This window comes from Nicrophorus vespilloides, unplaced genomic scaffold (genome assembly GCF_001412225.1).
Source record: "Nicrophorus vespilloides isolate i.1.1-1 unplaced genomic scaffold, Nicve_v1.0, whole genome shotgun sequence".
Taxonomy (NCBI): domain Eukaryota; kingdom Metazoa; phylum Arthropoda; class Insecta; order Coleoptera; family Silphidae; genus Nicrophorus; species Nicrophorus vespilloides.
In genome coordinates this window covers 33,548-57,122 of record NW_017097072.1, presented here as the reverse complement: position 1 = coordinate 57,122, position 23,575 = coordinate 33,548, and the positions used below count along the sequence as shown (strand labels likewise).

Below are 23,575 nucleotides of genomic sequence, written 5' to 3'. Positions count from 1 at the left end.
AATATTCATTTGTAATAAGATGTAAATTCACGAAAGCTATATTTTCTAATTAGTCTAAATTATAATTAGTGAGCATATATTGTAGTTCCATCATCACTAATAAGACACAGTGTAAGAGCGTAATTGATCCAATTATTTGTTAGAGTCTGAATTTCGCACGGATGCAATAATATCAGCACTAGCGCATGATTAGTTATAGGCATTTAAGTAATGGGTGAAAAATGGGTGTGCAGCAGTTTTAATTGATTAATTAATTTGCTGACGGGGAGCGAACTCGCTTTTTGTGTATGTGGGTTTGGATGGTAGCAGCAGCAGCAGTTGCCGTCTCCGCTGCCCGTGGAGTCAGCGCCATTATGTTTTCTGGGATATTTCAGGCGTTGCGGCTCTAATTTGCAGGGTTCGCAAGGTGACAGGAATATCGCTGTCAAAAGGGGTGCTGAGCGACGGCTCTATATTAAAAGCGAAAACCGGGGAGACACGTTCTCTTCTCTTCGGTTCTGAATTACAAAATATGCAAAAGTCCTAAGCCCACCAACATCTCACTATTAAATATATTAAATTTTGCAGATCTCATGATGCTCCTGAACAAAGAAGACTTGTTGCTGAATCGCTTATTTAGTAGGAGTTTCCAATATTTAGAAATATTCAGTCTCCTATTCACTGCGAATAAAGTACGAATCAAATCAAATAAACGTAGTAAACTGCTGCCTTAATTATATTCTTCTCTACTATAAATTTGCATTTAGATATCTAAAAATAGAATATTTTCACTAAATAAAATATTTCTATGAGTTGAATTTGATTTATACATTTACTAAAGTCGCTATGGTTACGATTCGACGTATCTGTTGCTATAGATATTTTATCGATTTCCACGAATATTGAAATGTATTACATGAAATCAATGGTTATATTTTATATCCAAAATAACTTCCAACAACTGAATGTATTTTATATTACTAAAAACATATTTCTGTATATAAAAATTAATAGTTTTTCATGTTTTTATTAATGAACTTGTCTTATTAGTTAGAATATCAGAAACGATTGTGAAACACATTTTCGCGTGTTCTAAATTATTTTTTGTTTATGTTATGACTTGATAGTTTTAGAGTCAAATTTCAAAGATACACTTCTAATTGTCACAAAAGCAGTCAAATTTTCATATTATTATGTTTTTATTTTTTTTAGTTCTAAGTTAAACTTTATTTTGATCCAGAATCCAGAAAATCAATCCTGGATAATCTTTCTTATATCTAAATACTTCAATATAAATAAAATGTAACAAATAATTACAAATTGTTAATTTATTCAAACTTTGCGACATGTTTTCTCGAATATTTTAGTAATTTATAAATGTATTTGTATCACAACTAAACCAAGCGTTCTAACTAGTTTTAATGAATTAGAAACACAGCTTGATCTTCACTGGCAATTCCTCTTGCATCGAATAATTCGAATAAGTTCACTGCGGATTCTCAACGTTCACTGCTCCCCCAAAGCGAATCCAAAGAAAGTTATAGTTATTATAAACGAAAATTTCAATGTTGTTACATAAAAAACAATATAATTCTCGATTTATGTCCAAATCTCGCTATAACATCACACGTAATCCGCTTGGGTATTCAAATCCTGATCCTCCTCTACCCTTCGACTACTGCAGTTTCACGACGAAAACGCAATTCTCTCTCTATGCGAGGATTTTACGCGTAGGCATAAAATCCGTATCGGAAATCTGCAAAACTCCGAATTGAATTTGACAAGTTTTAATTGCGTCGAAGCAAGCCGTGATGTACTCTTTTTTTCCAACGTGTCGCGTTTTTAATGGCGCAATCGAATTTGTCAAGTTTTAATTAGTAAACCTTTGCCGTCACCGAAAAGCATGATAACATTTAATTTAACTTTATATTTCGCTTCATAGAAAATAAAACGAAAAGAGTGAATTTATATAGCAGCGCACTTCTCTTTTAATTTTTTTCAAACGCCCTTCTAATGAGCAGAATTAAAACGTACTTTTTTTTCGGTATATTCGGGTGTCGCGCGGAGTAAAATTAATAATGTTTGAACGCTGGTGTTTATCATAAAGTAAAACAAAGACTCGCTTTGTTACATTTTTTTTTAAACTTTTTGTAGTCGAATTGCAGGGTTTTTTTTTTGGGTGTGTTCATCAGATTTTAAGATAAACCAAAATATAAATTGGTTTTCGGCACGAGACAATGGTAAGCGCGTATCAGTGCTGGCGTTGGAAATTAGTGTGGAATGTGTTAAGAGGCGGTGCGAAATATTTACTTAGGATTTAAGGGATTTCTGTTTAAGGAATAGAATGCGAACGACGCTTTTGTTTACTAATTTGGAAAGCAATATTTGCTTTAGTCAGATACTATCCAATTCTAACAGATTAATTAGCTTTATTTATACTTCCAACTGTGTGCACGGTTAGACTTCCCGGCGAAATTTTAAGTGGATGCGCCGGGAATACATTGAAGTTTTACAAGAATTATTTATAATTGAAGAGAAATTACGTTAATTTCAACCAACGAATTATTTTCGTATTAATGATAATATTAATATAAATAAACCCAACTAAATGGAATTCATAAAACTATAATTTTCATTTAAATAAATTAAACTGTATACATTAATTAAAACGAAAAAATCTTAACTCTTTTTGAAACTGTGAAATATTATTTGAAACCGGACAAATGGAAGATCTTAAAACCGCACAAAAAGAGACTTGACTGTTTAAATAAAAGATAACACGATAATTTCTGTATTTCAAACCGGGTTCTTGTGAATCTTGAATGTACGTGAATTCCCATATAAATTTACGATTTTCATACATACGTACGTATCTTTGTTCGCAATAACGTAATTTTTGTCGGATAAAATCAGCTAACTACTTATTTTAATATAAGTATTGTTGAAAATAACATAATTTTGATTAATTAATGTTTATTTCATATTATATGTCAAGTAATAAAAAAGGAACCTGACAAAAAGTACTTAACAAAGTTGTAATTTTGTTTAATAAAAGTTTGCTGTTTGTTGCGAGTGAGTGTGTGTGTGTATATAGCGTAATAATTTTTGGGTTGAAAATGTTGCTGTACAGTAAGCTGGGTTTTAAACATTTACAGGTACGGATCAATAAACAAACTGAATTAATTCGAGTTCACGTGATGGTGGGTGAGAGGTCTCAAGCCCAAGTATTATACATGATACGAAATGTAATTATTAACCTGGCCTTACCTGCATGTCTATGTGATTTCGTACCTGAGTTTGTGAGTGTGTGTATGTATGCCTTTATACGGAGGCAAACATGAAAGGAAATGACGATCCGTTCGGTATGCGTGCGTCCTCGTGCTTTGCCGGGCTAAAGGGCAGGACGGGACGGGGAAAACTGCGATAGAATATAATATGTGTACGTGCGTTGGAAGGAGAGAGAGAGATTGGACGAGAGAGAGAGAACGGGCATACATCAAGCGAAAGCCCTATGGGAATGAAAAGGGACATCAAACAATCTACAGTTTGCTTATACTATTAGAACATACGAAGTATAATACACAAACTCACGCACGCACACAATAATGTGTACGCGTGTGCGTTTATTGGTTTTCGTAATTAATTGAACGCTCTTTCACTCTGGCAGAGGCGTTCTGCAGATCTCCGTTTCACTCTCACACCGCGTGTGTCCTCCGTCCCGGCCTATGGAAATTGGAAATATTCTGCAATATCCGAAGCGAGTTTTGCTCGCGGTTGGAAATTTTCTGCTCGTTACATGTTTGTACACTCGATTAAAACGACAAATGCAAACCCTCTCTTTTCGCCCTTTCCCTCAGACTCACGCCACCAAATATATAATTTATTTTTTTTAATACCATATTTCTCTTCAAAATTGAATTACCGTTTCCATAGATATTATTTTAATTAAAAAATTCTCAATACAGCAGCAATGATAATAAATATAACTTATTATTACAATCATCCATCTAGTAGTTGTACTTGCATCACGTGAAGCAAGTTTTTATAGATATTTTATTAATGTCTGAACTAATTCTTTACTTTTCTCATCGAAGAATTTAGATCTCTTGCAAAAAAAAAATGATATCTCTCTGTAACTATTTCCATTTTTCTCATTTTATTTGGAGCCAAAACACTATGTAAAATTGTACATTTCAATAGAAGCTTTCAGGAGGAATGATTTATTGAAGAAAATCATCACATTAAATTATGAAGTTTTACTGTATTTACAGATCTAGCAGACATTAAAAGATGAAAATTGTAACTGATATTGTTTAATAAACTTTTAGAGTCTTATAACTCATTGGAGAAAAGGGAAACGTTTGTATACTTACATATTTCTGTATATATTTGTATATCATGAACGCATGCAAAGCAATACTACATTTCCTCTTCGCGATATGTCGACACTAAAGCAGTCGACATGCACGAAAAAGTTAAAAATAGGTCGGTCAATTATATATGGAAATGATGTTTTCACGTGTTAACTAACATTTTTTTCCGTTAAACATTATAATAATTATTGAACAAAATTACATTCCAGCATCTTCGTTGAATTCATTTATCAGCATTACCTCGCACAGTGCGGATAATCGGTTTTGAATCTAAACCCGCATACAAATATAGAGCACCAAAAGAAATAAGAAAGATTTAGTTTGTTTTTATATATATATATTCAAACCGGACTAATCGAAACCGCAATATGAAAGGTGTTGTATTTCCAATCATAAAACTGATATAAAGAATTTGTATAACTGAATATCATTACTTACAAAATTTCACGTATTTTCATGAAAATATTAATCAATAGGTATTCCGTATTTTTATACGTTTTTTTTCTTCTTCAATTATATAAAAAAAAAATAAATGACACATAATGACAATTTAATTAAAGTCTAGTTATTTATTTTTAAACTCCACGTTTTGTAATGTATTGAAGTGACAGGCGCATAGCTTGTGTAATCGTTTTCTTGTTTTCTCTCTTACAATTTTCTTATTAATAATCTCGCTCCGTTGACGGTCACATTTCCTTTCACGTTTTAAATTTGTCAAGCAAAATTGATACTTGTTTTTTTCCACTCTCTCTCTTTCTCTTTATTTTTCTCTCCATCTTTATTCTTTTAACTTACGAGACAAATTGTTTTATACGTTTTTTTTTGTCCTTACATAAAACGTGCCATGGAAACTTCGCTGTTCACTTCAGGAACAAAGTATGCTTATCGACATGTATTGATCCAGATAATTGATGGATATATAAAAAAAACTTTACATTAATTATTAGTATTTCTAATTCAACCGAGAATAATCTTGATTACGTTGAGAATTAATAAATAATTTAACTGTTTTAAATATATCGTTTAGTTAGGATGATAAAATGTGCACTTTCAGACGATTTCTCTACTTAAAAGGCTTTAAAAAGTAATGTAAAAGATATTTCAATTTCTGATTCTTCTCCTTGCAGATAATATGAAGTTCAATAAATAGATTTGATCAAATCTATGATTTTTTGCAAAAAAATTGGTTAATTTTTGCTAACAGCCTAGATTATAAAGGCTTTAAAAACGAATGTTTGAAAAACGGAAATGTTTTCCAATAACTTTTATTCAGTTGAAGTACATGTGTTTTCGCTTATACTTTGATAATATACGAATGAATAACTTCAAATTTCTTATTTCAAAATGCACATGATCTTCACCGAAATCGCACTGCGTATGATAGTTGTTTCTTTTTTAGTCTTATAGAAAATGTATTAGGCCTTCTGTTCTCTACTTCCCCTTTTTATGGCTTCTTTCTTATAAATGTATTTAGCAGACCGAGCGGTAATTATCCCCGGAGGGTTGGAAGTGGACTAAAAGCGAAACTAATTGGCTATTTTTGTACGTACGTGCGAGGGTGAGTGCGGGGGCGGCGCTGTGCGCTAGAAAGCTTTGGTGGCTTTGTTTTTAGTTCAAGGTGGCAAACTGAGCTCACTCGAATTCTCCCATACGTAGTAGCACAAATGGCTTGGAAAATCGTCCAACTGGGACTACTGCATTTAATATCTATTCTTATTAAAACTAAGCCACCGGAATTACGTACAAAGATATCTGCAGGATAGGCTTATTCATTAAAATTAATTAATACTTAAACTTAATCCCTTATTACGCGCTCTATGAATTATAGTATAATGTTGAAACACAATAGAATCTACAACCTTTTTCCCCTTCAAATAATTTATATACGTTGCCTTCAATATCCGATTGTAGCTTAATTAATTTTCGATATTGACCTACTAGAAAAATGTCATTTATGTGTTTAATCGAACATTCCGTGTCCTAATATAACTTCTATTGTTTTTTTTTCATCTAATCACTATTACCTCCAATCGAGTTTCTTTTATAGAAATTTCTTAAAAATGTTATATAATTAATTCTAACGTCTAACAGTATACCAAGAATTAGATAAAACACTGAAATTGCAGGCCATTAAATTTGAAAATGTCCCGAAGTAAATTTAGCGGAATTATATACCGCGTTAATGCCTCTGTCGAGACAATTAATTCTCTTAATACGCAATGTTTTCAGTTCAAATAAATCCAACCGCGAAAGCTTGCAGTACAAACGACTGAAGAATAATATAATTATTTATATAATGTAATTAAAAGCTATTTTATTACAGCGATGGTGCGCTCGTCGGTAAATTGCGGATGCGCCGGGTCTTCGGAGAATTTTCATATGGCAAATTAGATTGAGTCCTCTGCGGAAACTTTGCTTTAATGCGGACAAAATAAATATTATTAGGACCGAAGCGAGATCATATTAAAACTTCACATTCTGTAAAATATCCAATAATTCGCGAAAAGTTCGCAGCAACTATTCCGAACAGGAAAAGCCATCGAGCTTATAACTTTTTAATTAATTATGAAACATGATCCAACGAAATGTGGTAGCATGGAAATAATTCAATTTCGCTTTTGAAACATGTAGCCTCAAAATATTCGCAGAATTATATGCAAACCATTAGGATAAAAGAGGAAAAACAGTTGGTATGCACTAATTAAAAACAAAGTACGATAAAAAAAGCTCCATTTCGTACAGGATTTTTTTTTTTGGAAACACATCAGTGGATATCAGGGTTTTTGTGTTTGCTTTGGCGAATCCGTGTATAGGCTTTTATAGCTTCCAAAGATAACATTTATTTAATACATAATCAGAGGCAACAAATTACATCTAGATTAATAAATATTTTTATTGGAATTTATGGTTGCCATTATAAATAAGTCAGGCATACTTATTTCATTCATGTTCTTGCTTTTTTTCTTTCTCTCGTTTAAACTGATTAATTCTATAAACGAATGAATAATATCATTAATTATCTAATAAAGAAACCACTTGTACTGACATGAAATAAAACTAAATATAAGAAATGTATAGAAACCAAATTAAGTTATTGCAAAACCTAATCTACCTATGCAAAACACAATATTTGTTACAATTACACAAAAACAAAGTCCTTTCGTCCATTATACGTAAATAATTACAGAATACTTTTTAAAATATTATATTTATAAAGTATGTTTCATCGAGCGAAATAAAATGAACAACGTGTGTTACTTAACTGGAATGTAATATATATATTTCTATTGATTGATGGGACTATATATATTACAATTATTTAGTTTTAGAGTTGATTTGATATCGTAGCTTTATATGTGAATCGATCGAGGAAGGTAGTTGTTATATGTGTTGGTATAGTCCCTAATGCGAACGCATTGTAACCGAATACTTTGTACACCATATTATAAATGATGACCATACTTTCCGTAACCTACCGTAATTGTAACCAAATTAAGTAGCGGCGTAATTACATAATCGATGATTGTAATTAAGGCGGCAACTGGATTAGCTGCTTGAGCGTTTCTTGAGGAAGTAAAACGGAGTTTAGTATTTGCGTATTGTGTAAGGATTTAACGGCGGAGAGGTTTCGTCCTCTTTCTGAGTGGGTTAGTCGCGATTGTTGTGTTGCATAACTGCGAAGCCAATCTTTTTTTTTTTCTGTGAGTCGATTCGCAAATCGCATCGACGTCGGCGCTGGCGGAGGCGGAGGGATTCGTAAGCGAAGTAGGTAAGCATAGATATAGAGAGCGTGTGTATGCGTGCATGTGGATACGCGTGACCTTGGGGCATTCACGCGTGCACAGATCGTCCTTAGACGAGGCTAATGCCCTGCCCCGAAATTGTGTGCCCCGCTTTGCGCCGCATCGCCCCCCCGCATTTACGTCGCTCACGGACATTTGCAAACCTGCAACTCGCGGGTAAGCCGCACAGCACAGCTCGGCCCCGGGGATTGCGTCATGGCGACTCGCACTTTTTTCTCCTCTCCTACATTATTTTGGCTAAAATATCACAAACTTCGCCCGTCCGTTATCTACTGAAATAAATTCTGTTTTATGTGTTGCGATTATGTGCTGCGGCACCCATAGGGTCGACGTCCTGCAGCCTTTGAAGGACGAATCCTTACGTACAAACACATTTGGCTCCTGTTTCCTTCCTTCCTTCCTTACTCCTCCTATTTTTTTTTGTTGTTCGTTAATCGATCCTGCCGACAAAGGCCCACAATTGGGACTACCATCCTTCCTCGGGTTTCTTGACCCACGCAACTCCCTTTCCCCTGGAAAACTTAGCCTCGCTACTTGTGTATGTATGCCTTTTTTTTTATTATTCAACCCCCAGAGACGATGTAATCCTTTTTTTTTGTAGGCAGAAGCAGAACAAAAAAAAAACTTATTACATACTAAATTAAACTAAAAACATCCTATGTATATATTCAAAAGATTAACGGACATTTAAACTATAATAGTAAATATTTTAGTTCTCTCTGTTATTTCACAACAAAATCTTTTAGATGACCCCCTAATTTTCTTGAATGATGACTCACCTTTTCGAGTCTTAAATCTCGCAAAAATAACAATGACCGTGAACATAGCACGACTTTGGCGGAGAAACTTCTACCTACTTACTACTACTACTATTTCCTTTAGTTAATTCTATAAAAATATGAGTTCTGATATACAGTAGAAATATATAAAAAGAATTGACTATGACAATAAAAAGGCAAATATTTTTTATATTTTATTTTCAATTAAATTTACAAACTTTATATATATATATTTTAAAATAAGAATCTAACTAATGTCGGTATTTAAGCACAGAAAAAAAAGTGTATTTTTGAATTGAAATATTTTTTTTCTTTATTCCATGTCTGAGAGACGACGAATCACAGCTAAGTTGAACGTTTGAACAATACTTATTGGGTCACAAAAAGAGTGTGTTTCCAACACTAGATAAGAGAGTCATAAAAAGTTAGTTGCAGCTGCGAATCACATCGCCAAACGCTAGACGAGGGATCGGCAACAATTTTATTGGTTTTATCATTCGGGTCGTCTCAATCCATTGGTGTTTCAGCACTAAACTTTTTTTTGTTAATGAATACAATTTGACTTTATCCAAATCTAAACCAATCGACAAATTAGAACTTTTCCTTTCAAGTATATTGAGATGAATCTAATTTATTTTAGAAGCCATTAAAACAAATAATAACTATTTTTTACCATAAGTAAAAATAATAAATTATTGAACAATTGTTTTCTATATTGCTCCAGAAATTGGTACTAATATTACAGGATTCTAATACCTGATAGGTATTGAGTCCCGCCTTCTTTATTGATGCATCCTACAAATAACAGATTTCATCCGGCTCACTGGTTCCATCAACATTTTCCCCAATTACGCCCTCCGCCCTGCGAAGCATTTCTTTTTTAATATAAAATTTAATAAAGCTTCCAATTAGCTCCAGATATTTTTAATTCCTGAAAAGATTCCTGCCAATCCTCCTCACTCCCCCATGGAAACGACAGAAAATCAATTCACCGACGAAGTGAAATATCGCTGCTAAATATACGCTAATTGGAAGTGGAGTGTGTTTGCTCGTCGTGAGTTTCTAGTCGACACGAAAACGAAAAGCGCATACTTCGTCTATCTCACTCTATCGCCAAATAAATCCTTGAACCCGGCATCAATTCGGAATTTGTTTCCGAATTGCTGTGACACAAATTTTATTATCTTCCAGTTGGAGAGGAAAAATATATATAGAAATATGTGTGTGTGTGAACAAAATAAAGATGAACGACCTACAGACTTTCAATGTTACATTTCACAATTGTGATTGATGCTGAAACTGTAGCATACGTTCACCACTGATAAGATTAGATGTGCCGAACTTGGGAAGGGATTCAGACGGATTCAGAATTTGCATTTTTAATTAAATATTTCCGAAAACTTTACGACTTTTGCATTCACTTTATTTTGTAGATTGATATCTCATTCCTTATTATTTAACGTAACATTCCGTCAGGCGAGGTAGGTGCGTAAAGTTTATGTTTATCTACCTATTGTAGTGATCAACGAGAAAGTTGAACACTTAAACAATGTTTATTACAAGAATTATCCAATTACTCAAATATTTACAGACAAAAAAAGTAAGATATTTAAAAGAATTAAACTATGATTCATTGCATCGGGCTATTGACCTAGGCTTTTCCAGAAATTATTTAATGCATTACTAAGACATTTCATATTATAAATTACAAAAGTACAAAAAAATAGATAGAACTAAAAAAACTATTACATTTTATTTCTTTAAATTGTTTTAAGCAGCTTTTTACATTGTATGAATTGATGTAATTTTATAGTTTTTATTTGCAAATTTAACTGCTTGACTAAATTGATATCCTTATTTCAATGTTTCCAATTAATCATATCGTAGAAACGTATATTTTGCAACATGAATAAATCAAATCTAACATATAAATATTTCAATTTTATTATGCACAAAAAAAATTACATCGGTCGATGCCCGCTGTAGCACAGATAATTTATGACGTGGTTATAGCGAAAAAAATCGATTTTATTAAAACTCTTGCACGAAATCAAGCCAATAATTACAGTATTTTTGTATCAAACCAAATTGTTCATGATAATACCAATGAGAGGTTTTTTTTTTTATTAATTTATTAAATAAGAAAAAAACTTCTTCAGCTAATGATGATGAGCGTTTTTTCATCATACCAAATATTTGGATCGACACTGATTCACATTCATCACTCAACCTACTACGATAATTTACCAATATATTACACATTGAAACATCAAAAATACTTTAATGAAATAAATATGATATTTCTTTCGTAAGCTAGGAAGAAATGATAAAATATTTATAGTAATAATGAATCATACATTTGAATGAATGCGACTTAAACGGACATTTCGTAATGACCTAAAACGACCCACTAATCGCACGAAATAGAATGTAATCTCCGTTTCGGAAAGCTTTTTAATTAGCAAATATCCATTGCTATTATATATAATAAATAAAGTCATGTATCAACATAAAATACAATACTAAAACTGAGAATTTCCTGCTTAGATGTCCTTTTGTAGTTTTCAGTTAGAGCTAATTATATAAATTTAAATTTATTACTAATTTGAAAGACGTTTAGACATTACTTTGTGGGCGATTCGTTGCATGGATTATACTTTCGGAAGGTCTTCTACTACGTCTATCATCTTGAGAAGAAGGCAGAATTACGTAATCTCCAAAAACCGATTTTAATGTGCGCGCAACGCAATTTATATTTATTATATTTACTTTCCATGATTGGTATTGAAAATTAGCATTCGAAACTATTTTTTTGCAGAATTAAGGAAAATCTTCTTCCTCGTCGCGTTCCTAGAAGATTATCTTCCTCGCCTTCGGTTTTACTTGAGAAATTTTCATCTTCCTTCTCGAACATTCCACCGGAAAAGTACGAGTTCACCTTAATGGTCATCTCTTTGCTATCATTCTTCAGCTGCTCGAAATCAGGAGGCGGTTTCGTGTTCCTCTCCAACACGGAATTATCAAACTGCTTCTCCGCCAATTCCTTGAGATGCAATAATCATTAAACATCTCTTCGTTTAGCGTCGCTTTGACTTTATCCTTTATTTGCAGAAAGTTTAAATACAAACATTTAACGTTAAAATCAACGTATATAAATAAAAATAATCAATAATTTAGTTAGATATTTACAAATACAAAAGATAAGTATAAAAGTAAGAATTTTTAAAAAACTAAACCTAAATTTCTAAGCAAAATTGATTGAAATTAAGTATCAATGCTTGAAATGCAATCATGTACATAATTCTTGTTTTTCAAGTCTCTCGCAGATGGAAAGTTTTACAGAGAATTTATATAATTTTAGCATATTATTTGTTTAATAACAATAAAATAAATGTTTACATTTGATAATGCAAAATGAAATAAGCCGTTGACCTAAATACAACAGATATTTTTGTATATATTAAATTGACTCTGAAATATTGAATTGAATTTTAGCAAATATTTGTAATGAACCCTTTCTTACCTGAAAATAGTTCAAATAAAAAACAAATCTTTGGATTTCTTTTAAAACACATTCAAATTAAGTTGTAATATTTCAGAATTTGCATTTACTGTACATATGTTCCATTTTTCTTTCAGTTTTCAAACTTGTTTTAGTATTTGAAATAAAACGTTATTTCAGGTGAAGTCTCAACAGCGAAAAAAAGCTCAATACACTCAATTTTTTTTTGGTTTGTTTCATGTTTCCTCTTGCATTTGATATAAAATATATTAAATTAACTCTGAAATATTGAATTGAATTTTAGCAAATATTTGTAATGAACCATTTCATACCTGAAAATAGTTAAAATAAAAATAAAATCTTTGGATTTCTTTTAAAACACATTCAAATTAAGTTGTAATATTTCAGAGTTTACATTTACGTATGTTCCATTTTTCTATGAGTTTTCAAACATGCTTTAGTATTTGAAATAAACGTTATTTCAGGTGAAGTCTCAACAGCAAAGAAAGCTCGATACACTCAATTTTTTTTTGTTGGTTTGTTTCATGTTTCCTCTAGCATTTGATATAAAACGTTATTTCGGGTGGGAGTTATTTCGATGCGCCCTAAATTGCGAAATTATTTTTTCGCGTGCCGCTTTTATATAAATATTTTGTTTGAAATTCGCTATAATTAAGTGCTGAATTATTTTTGGCCGCCCCGCGTGTGAATGTTGTATAGAATAGAAACGCGAAATGAGGAGTAAGCAAGCAGCAGCAACAGCAGCACCACCAACTAGGATCCATCCAGAATGTAACCCAGAAAACAAACCGAGCTGATAATAAAATTCGCGAATGATTTGCGATATTCAAGCGCGCGTGTGTTTGGTTATTACTGTAATAACCAAAGCAGCGTTCCTCCTCCTCCAACTTCTCTTTTTTTATCCTCTCATTCGCGAGTGTTTGCATAGGAAGTATGGCCTTGCTAGGCCATGCACCGCGGACTTACGTAATGGGGCCAACACGCACACACACAACATAATCGCAGTCGGCTGGGTCCATCTCTTTTTCTCTCTCTGTCACACACTCACACAGAGACTCGCATACATGCAATTCTTCTCCCCCACCTCGGAACAATTCGCGAATATTTTTTTTATTTTGGCAACTCGCGAATTTCGGGCTCGCGTTTTTTTTTTCCTGGTTCGCATCCGAAATAGCGGCAGCGTAAAAATTGCAGTTGATTATTAGATATTGCGTTAGACGGACCAAAAAACCTGCTCCTACTCCTCACTGCCCCAATTCTGAAGAGTGCATCCAAAAATTACAAATTTTCAAATACTCCAACTACTTAAAAAAAATAATATTAATAATAATAATATAAACACAGAGGAAAAATCAACAGTTTCGTCGAAAATCGTAGTAGTATGCCCTGCTGATTGGGCGGGCGGTGGTCATCGATCGGTTGGTTGGAAAAATAGAGCATGGAAATGAGAGGTACGTGCACATTATTCTAGCAAACATCTACGTAGTACATATTATAATACATCACATAGTCGACAATTCCGTTCCGCGATCAATTCTTTTTTCTGTTTGGGAACTCTAAATTGGCCTCAATTGCAATTGCACAGTGCGCGTAATAATAATAATGGGACATAATGTGATCACATCATATCATCATCATTGGGCCTGTAATGCACTGCCAAGGCTGGGAAGTTTTCGAGTCGTACTATTCCGTTCGGCTCTCCTCTCCTCTATGCTGTTTATTTAAAAATATCCGGACAGTTTATTTTTACGGTATTTTTGCGTCTGTAACTCCTCCACTCTTTCCTTCACTTCCACATTACGTCCTTCTTTCATTGTTATTTCTGCTTCGCTTACATATTTTTATTATCACCAATATTGTTATCATTGCGTGTGTTGATATCCTTCACATTATTATAGATAACTATTTTTTTGCACTACACGCATATGCCGGATATATTTTGATAACCTTAACAAAAAAAATCACATTTAATCATTCATAAAATACTTTCTTCCACTTCCAAATTCATTCATTAAGTTAATAAAATGTTATTTGAATATATAATCTACTACATATATTTATATAAAAATTGAATGGTTTTACCTTCTCAGCTGGCTAACAACCGGTTGCGAGTATTGTGCCTTAACTATAGTAGTTTCTGTTCCATTTGAATCTAGTAACTAGAGTCTATTTTAATGCTGAGTTTGAAAGATATGCTAGTCATTCTCTTACAATACACGGAAAACGTTGCTCAACTTTTATAAGTTGTATTACAACAATAAAAAGTAAACAAAAATAAATACAAATGTATAATTCTTATCATAAAAAACATAGGATTTTAGTCAAGGATTATATTAACTTTGATTTCCTAAATGTCCAATTTATGTAAATATGAAATGAATGTTTTATAATGGAAATATACTCAACAAACGCATTTATTTTTTGAAGAAAAAGATGTACGGTCAATATACTTGAGATTGGTTTGTTCATATTTCACTAATTTTATAATTATTGCAATAAATTTTGTTATTTCCATTCATTCAATTTCTTTTTTATCATAAGATCATATTGAACATTCTTTTGTATTAATCAAAATAATAACTTTTATTTTCGTCTCGTTATTGATTGAAATGATTACTTTCTATTTATATCGGCGGTGCAATATCATTGTTTTTTTTTCAATTTAATCAATTTGATGGATGCACTTTGTTTTGATGATTCTGAAATAAGTAATGAGATAAAGCCCAGTCAGCTCAAAATAAAACGATTTCATTCAGAAGGCTGTCTACGAGATATGCATTGATATTGATAATTCAGTATTTTTGAAAAATACTGAAAATATTTACATTTTACTTTTGTGCGAATATTTAACAGCCTATAATGTCTGTACCGAGTTATACAATTCAAGGATATAGGTGATTTACAAAATGTATCAAAAAGCTTGTTCAGTAAGTTAGTATGTTCAGTATTTATCTTAGAATTTCAGTTTGAATTAGAGTATAAGTTCTCAAGTTCACTGAATTAGAGGAAAATTGCAAACTCTTTATCTGAGTAAAAATTAAAATTTGAAAGTTTTCTTAATAAAATGGTAACACAAACTATCTTATTGGATAATATTTTAATAGACTTTTTGAGTTTCTTTATATTACAGTTTCTTTATAAATAAGTATAAAGCTATTACGCTAAATATTATCTTATTTGCAAACAAAAGAATTGCTGAATTACTTAAAACTTCGAGTGTATACACAGGTCTGTGATGCAGATAAAATTTGAATTTATAATTTAAATCGAACTTTCGAAAACTTTCGCCTCCCCCGAAGTTTGCGCATCGCTGAACTAAACTATGGATAATTTGGGATTAAAGTCGTTTAGAGGCATCTCTTGTCGAGCTTACGGCGGTAACACGTTGCATTTTGCACGTTCAGGATAAAGGGTATTACCGCTACAGCATGCGGTGTTCTATAATCTACCCCAAGACCTACGATTATATCCCATAGGTTTATTGGAATGATCAAAGTACTATTACTTACACTTGAAACTGTGCTTTGATTTGATATTAATTGATTTGCCTTATTTGTAGTCTCTGTGGATTCATAACTAGTGTTCATTCAACAAAATGTCTTCGCCGTACGACAAATACAAATGCTTCATTGCTCAATTGCCTACGAAGTTATTAATTTAAATATATGAATCTACGCGCCAACCGGATTCCTGCAATTCAAGACCGAAAACAACAGATTGCGTCCCGTTTCATTACGTCTTCTTCTTCTTCTTTATTCATCATCAGCCTTTTGCTGATGGTATAAGAGCCTCTTTCTTACGAGATCAGCCTCCATCCTTGTCCGTCAAACGGGGGGGCCATAATACGACATAGAAGAGTATAAAAATTCTTTTGTCGGAGCAATTGCGCGTCGAATGTTCTCTCGTTCTCTTTCCTCCCGGTTCCTCTGATTCTCTCCTTTTCTGGCCGGTCAGCACGGCGAATGCAGGCGGTGTTGACCCGAGATGGCCTTGCAGGAAAATGCTTTGTGTATTTCCATTCTCCGCAGGTCAACCGTGTCCTCTCGCCACGAAATAGAGGGTCCCGCGACGAAGACGACGACAAAGACGCCGAAGAAGAAAAAGAAGGCTGTGTTCTGCTGCACAAATACATATAATAATACATAGCGCGCATGAAAGGGCCTAGGATTTGCGAGCGAGCAAAGGCCGACCGTAAATTCGGATGACGATTACGCGATCGCCAAAGGATCAGCGTCAAACGTAAATTAAGGCCGTCCGCGGAGCAGATTTGCGAATTGTCGTTTACGAAAACAACGATCTTTATCGGCGTATTAAATCCTACAGTTAAATGTTTATTATACCAATTCCGTATAGTTTATAGGTTCACACTTTTTACATCATTAATTAAATATTGTAGTTACTCATATATTTCTAGTCACATTATAGTAAATATTTCAAATATTTACAAATTTCATGTGAAAAGCTTAACAACAAATTCGATCGCGATTTCTACGTTCTAATGAGTCAATGAGTATCAATAACAATAGTTTTACATATTTTAATACGTTCTGCATTCATGATTGAAAAAAATCTAAAATGTAATTGAACGGAATTACAAAAACGAATATTATATAATTATTCACTTTGAGCAGAGTCGCATCATTTCTTGTACAATGCACTATTTCGGTTGGTTTATTCAGAAGCAGCAATAAAGCGATGATAACTACTACGAACATTGTACGGATTTTACCGTATTTTCTTGTATATAAAGAATAAGTCTCTTCTTTGTTCCATTGCTACACTTGAACGCTGGGTTATTATTATGCAGTGAAGCTCAACCAATTCTCTCTGTTCATCATTTGTAATGCTCGCATCCATCAACGCAATCCTTTAAATCCAAGTCTATTACGAAACTATGTTTTGCATCGGTGGCTGCCAAATCCTAGAAAATTCATGATTTTTTTATGTTTGCACATTCAATTATCATGTTCAACAGAATAAATATATCAGTATGATTTAGATATAAATATATATTTCTTACTTGGACACAAAATATTAAACAAAAATCAGTTTATCCAATATTCAAAGTGCTTTTTACATTATAATTGCATTTTTCAAAATTTAAAGTTATATTTTCTGAAAAAGAGTAACATATTGGCAATTATCCAGAATCTGTGAATAAAAAAATCCAGAATTAGATAAATAAGAAAAATGGATTAAATTGTCGTTCATTTGTGAAAGAGATATATAGAAATGTGTTACAGAGAAAGAAGAACAGAGAAAATGCATGATTTTTTTATAACAACGGTTTGCACATTCAATTAACATTTTCAACAGAATAATTATATCAGTATGATTTAGACATAAATATATATTTCTTGCTTGGACACAAAATATTAAACAAAAATCAGTTTATCCAATATTCAAAGTGCTTTTTACATTATAATTGCATTTTTCAAAATTAAAGTTATATTTTCTGAAAAAGAGTAACATATTGGCAATTATCCAGAATCTGTGAATAAAAAAAATCCAGAATTAGATAAATAAAAAAAATGGATTAATTTCTGTATTTTAATACGGATTAAATCAGTCAGATTATAAATATATTAAATTTGTCGTTCATTTGTGAAAAAGATATATAGAAATGTGTTACAGAGAAAGAAGAACAGAGAAAATGAAATCCATTCGTATTTTTTTTTGTCGAGGTTAACAAACCAAGACGCATCATCTAAGTAGTTTAGCAAATTGGAATTTTAGCGATCAATAAGGTGTGATTCTTAGTATGCATGAATAATGCATACAAGCAAAAAAAAAGAAACGTACAGGATGTAACAGAATAAATTGGGCGTGCGCAAATTTGAAAAAAAAAATACTTGCATCACCCAACCATTTTTAGACTGAACTCAGGACAAGAATCTAAGTTGAACCCATTAGAAGTGCAACGAACTTTATTAATTATGCACTAGGTGGGAGTCATTATTATTATTATTGTTGTTGTTGTTTTTTTTTTGCCATTCATTTTTGGCAATGGTGAGAGAGAGTGCATTGAATTCAAGTTTGCAACAAAAAAAATAATAAAAATGTTGTTTTCGCACCGCCGGAGCAGGAAGCTTGGTTTCAAGGACCCACGTCGCCCCCCCCCCCTNNCTAAACTCACTGATTCTATCTCATTCGCTCACTCTCTCTGACACACTCAATGTCTCCCAATAGGTGTTATATAAGGATTCTAGATACGTGTGTTTGCGAGTCGTCGCGTGTTTGCGTTGTGCAATAAAAATAGCGCATTCGCGAAATATTCGCGGGTTCACTGCACTCTCAGATACACACACACTCATGATGATGATTATGCGGCCCACGTTATTCTAATAAACTTGACTTTTGATACTGCAAATTAACACTTTTATCGCTCGAGAATAAACTGTGCTTCTTTCAAATAGTCACATCATCATTGGTTCATCTCGTTATCTGATTACGCGATGTTTATTTTTTTCAAATTTTTGCGCAGCACCATTCATCCCGAAATCACCGATAAAATGGTATTACGTGAACCGTTTCTAATGTAATAGGAATTTTATTTTTTTTGGTTTTTGCTTCATAAATTACGAAAAAAAACAACTTACAAATCTGATTGACCTTTGATCCTTCAAATAAAGTATTGATTCGACTAATAAGTCTTAGCAATTCATATAAGTTACGCACAGTTAAGCACATCTCACGTTCAATGTCATTGTTTCGAGAAGAACTTACCTATAATTTGCCAGGAATCAGTGATTACTCTTTTAATTTATCATCTACATTTATGATTTATTATGAAAATTAAGTAAATCTTTAATTAAATTTCATCCTGCAGATGTGGAAAAACTTGTTGTTAATATTACAACAGAAAAATATCATAAAATACGTAAACGTTTGCATTCTTATCGTAGTCAGACCAACCAAAATTCTTATGATAAAAAAAAATGTGGTGCTGATTACGCTATATGAAAAAAAAAGTACACAAAAATTCGTGAAAAAAAAAATGTTGTTCAATCGATCGATCCGATGTATTATTTCGACATGAACTGGCCTTAGCTAATCTAGCTTGGATAATTTACGTAATCTAAGAGAGCAGAAACCAGAACATGAGTAAGGATGCGTCCTCAGATCCAAATCCTTATTTATTTATATATTTATGTACGATTCGAAATTATGCACGCTAGATCTAGGTTAAAGCAATTCAGTGCGTAAATTCACGGGCATTATAATTCCAAATGCTCGTAAGTTTAAAGGCCAAGTTTCATAATTTCTTACCAAATTATTATGCTCGCTAAAGAGCAAAATCTATTCATTTCTGTTTAGAATTAGTTAGCATATCATACTTTTCGTGAATATTCAAACATTTGCTGCAAAATAGAAACAACTGTGGTAACCTACTTCGGCTGCGCCTTTAGATGCTGCGATAACTAAGAACGCATTTCGTTTAGATCGATACAAATTTTCAGTTCAAAAAAAAAATATATAATCTACTAAAAATTTGTTCTTTGTTATTTAATTAAAATCTATTGTTTTTTTTACATTAATCAACACATCTCGATTTGAAAATATATTTTTTTTAAACGAAATTTAACGCCTAACAGTATCCAACTAAACAACTGACGAAGAAAAGTATAAATAACATTTGAAATTCATTCAACCTTAACGTCTTCGTAAACAACAAATTTGGCGAAGTTCAAGGCTCCGATCTGCACGAACTTCTCTACTCTTGGTTACAGAGAATGTTTCGAAATGTCGTTATATATTGTTGTTGTTTTTTTTTTAAATAATTTTGTTGTTGCGTTTCGATCCAAAAATCAATCAACATTTCACGGTGAACTGTGTATGCAAATTACGTTTTGGAAAGTCGTTTCTCTGTGTAAATAAAGATACTTACTTTATTAGAATCAAATTAGCAAGTTTCAATACGCATGATGTGCAAACACAAAGTTGATGATTTATTACAAAAAAAAAAAACAACTAAATGAGTTGTCAAGTTTTGGATATTGAAAAATATTCTGTTTTTTTGTATGTAATTAGTAATTCTCATTGTGTTTAATTGCATAACTATTGATATTGTCTATGTGATGCTAATTTAGATCTTTTAATAAATCAAGAAGTATTTTTCATGTATAGTTTTGATGAGAGGGAGGTTGCATATTAATAACGTGAGATGATCTCATCATACGTCTGAATTATTAGTTTCGGTCGCGCGTTATCGTGCCTACGATTTTTCTTTATCAATTTCCTCACATTTTTTATTTGATATATTTATATATATATTTTGTTCTCTTCCTATATGGTGCGGTTATTTGGTAACAAAGTAAACGTGCATAATCAGAGCGCGCGCGTGAACGTATTAATAAAAAAAAATAGAGAGAGAGAAAAAAAAGAATTTCCGGAGTCCTTGGGCTAGAAAATCGGGATGCGATATATCCTCGTGCACGCACCCGACACAAAGTGAGTGCCTTTTTTGGGCGTTTGCGGTTTTTCGAGGCGAAAGAACCCGGAGAGCGTGTGATACAATTTGATATCGAGTCGGCTGCAATAATCTCACAGAGTGATACGCGATTATCACCAAACCATTGTAATCACTAACAACAACAACAACAACAAAAAAAAAACATGTAACGTGTGTGTATTTTCATTTTATTTGATTTTTTTTTTATATATATTTTCGAATGTAATCATGCCATACGTTCGCTTGTTTACAACTTTCGGTGCGTGAGAGCGAGAGAGGCGACCGGTGAATAGAACGGAATGAAGCATTAACGAATATATATAAAAAAAAATGGATACTAGTAGTACGTACAAGGCGTTACGCATTTCTAGAGTCGTCCAGGCAGCAGCAAGCACACACACACTTCATGGCCAAGCTGTTGTTTGTTTGTTGTTCCTGCAACAATTTCAATGCCACAGACACACAGCGTTTGATTAACACGCGCATTCACCGAAAATCATTACGAATACGGATTTTCTCATTTGCATAATCAATGTACGATTATGATTGTCGCCGTTTCTGCTTCTCTTTCTTTTTTTTTTTTCTTTTCGTTCAATCTTAAGCCTATCGAGTGTGAAAGAGATTGACAGAGAGAAGGAGCGAGTTCGGAGATGTAGAGGAGGACATCCAACGAAATTCACTTCGCAGCGACGGCCGCGGAATTTCAAATCGGTTTCGTAATGTGCCTCTATGCATATCTCATGCCTGGTCCATTCCCTACATGGAATTCATTAACATTTCGTTCCCCGCGTCTAGACCTGCGTCGCTGCTGGTTAACTAATACAATTTTCTCCCCTAAAAACTCAGCCACGAATTATTTTCCATTCAAATATCATCAATTTTTCACAGCAAGAAAAAAACATTGAACGCACATAGGACTGAAAAAAAATACGCTTTTGGGTCCCCTGTTATCTCGCGCACAGTAAACAAGCTGCAGGCCTTGAATGAATGTATAATATAAGCCACATTATAATCAATATTGTAATTTTTGATCGGGCTCTCACACATAAGCAACTTTTGTTACAAAATTCTTTGTGCATAACATTCGAACATTATTTCACACCCATATATTTAGTCATTTAACGCACCTTTCACTGTTAATTGTTTAATTCAATTTATGCGTTTAATTATTAAATGAGTGCTGAAATTTATTATACAAATTCTATTAAAATCTGAACTTTTTTCACCAACGTATTTAACCAGCTTTAAAACAAGGTGGCAGCTGTCGTGACCTATAGTTTGAGAAACTCTGGTATAAAACAACATTATGTGTATGAAAAAGAAAGATATAAACAAATTTCTTAATTCAAAAATAGGATTGTCTCGTTATTAAAAGTTCTTATTTCGTATCAAATCTCTTTTTAAATCGTTAAAAGTTCTTCTATAAAGAAAACTCTGCATATTGTTTAAATAAGAGCAAGTGTCTAGAAGTCATTAAGTAGAAAATATTACATTACTTCATAAGCATTTGATATTTGAAAGTTGTTGTTCGTAAACGCACAATGGAGAATGAACCGTTTTGCAATGTTTACTGTTAAGATTTCCGTAAACGCTTTTGGCGAGCGCAGCCATCTTGTTTCCTAAAATATCCGGCACACAATGTTTCGCAGCATCTTCTTCACACGTGCCGAATCTTCAATTTCCCTTGCAATTTCCTTTCTCGTTCTTACCTAATCACAATTTATTTATTTTTTTCAATTGCTTATTTACAAATAAAAACTACATTACATATAATTTACCCTTATTATTATTATCAACTGTATTATGGATATTAGATAAGAAAATCGAATGACTATTTTAGAAGAAAGAAAAATATGTTTTCTCTGTTCATTTCAGTATGCACATGCTAAAATTAAATTTAAAATATTTACACAAAAACGATCTACGAAAATACATAAAGTATGCGCAATCATTTTATCTCAAGGTTAGTAGTAAATTAGTTGCTGCTGTTGTAACGCACTAAATATCGAATATATTTTTAGACGTATTTTCTCGCGCAACGTCGATTTCGATAGCCGCTCGATTCGATTCGATTCGAAACGTTTGCATCTTTCTAGTATTAGGAAAATAAAATAGTTTATTACAAATTACACCTAATCCAGTTTATCTGCTCTGCGTATCGTGCGTTTTCGTTTTCAAAACCTATATTATTTTCGTAGAGCAGATCCAGTCGATTTGGCACTCCTCCCACCAGGTGTAATTTAAACTCGCGTCTTTTTATATAACATTTCCTTGAACCGTGTGCGATTCGAATCGATTCGAATCTTCGGAAAACACGCATTTGCAATTCCCGCGTCCAATTAACGCGCGAACCCGCTAATATTCAGCGAGTGTATCTGTAATGAAGTGAATACATTTTATGGTTAATAAAATCGTAAAATTTTAAGAGCCTGATCTGCATAAATGCAAATGTCTCAGATCACTTAAGTAGTATCAGATAGAAACGTGAAATCATTTTGAATTAATGGTTAACAATTTAATTATAATAAAGAAATATGCAAATTGCGTATAATTTACGTGTTCATCGAATTACTTGGAAATGAACACGTTAGTTAGTTAGTTTGTAATTCGATATTAATACACTGAAACAATTTACTTTCTATTGTGGTTTCCCTGAGAAAATCGTT

The 23,575-nt window shown here is 32.7% G+C and overlaps 1 protein-coding gene across 2 annotated transcripts in view; it reads left to right on the top strand.

Annotated features, from left to right (window-relative positions):
* Positions 1 to 23,575, top strand: part of LOC108558815 (protein bric-a-brac 1) — a 40,307-nt gene that overhangs the window by 9,007 nt on the left and 7,725 nt on the right. The window contains exon 1 of one of the 2 annotated variants that reach the window (XM_017915845.1): positions 13,507 to 13,908. The exons of the other annotated variant lie outside the window; for it this stretch is intronic. Coding sequence (XP_017771334.1) covers positions 13,896 to 13,908 — 13 coding nt within the window. The 5' untranslated portion in view covers positions 13,507 to 13,895. Of the gene's footprint in view, positions 1 to 13,506; positions 13,909 to 23,575 lie in introns of those variants that run through there. 2 annotated transcript variants of the gene reach the window in all.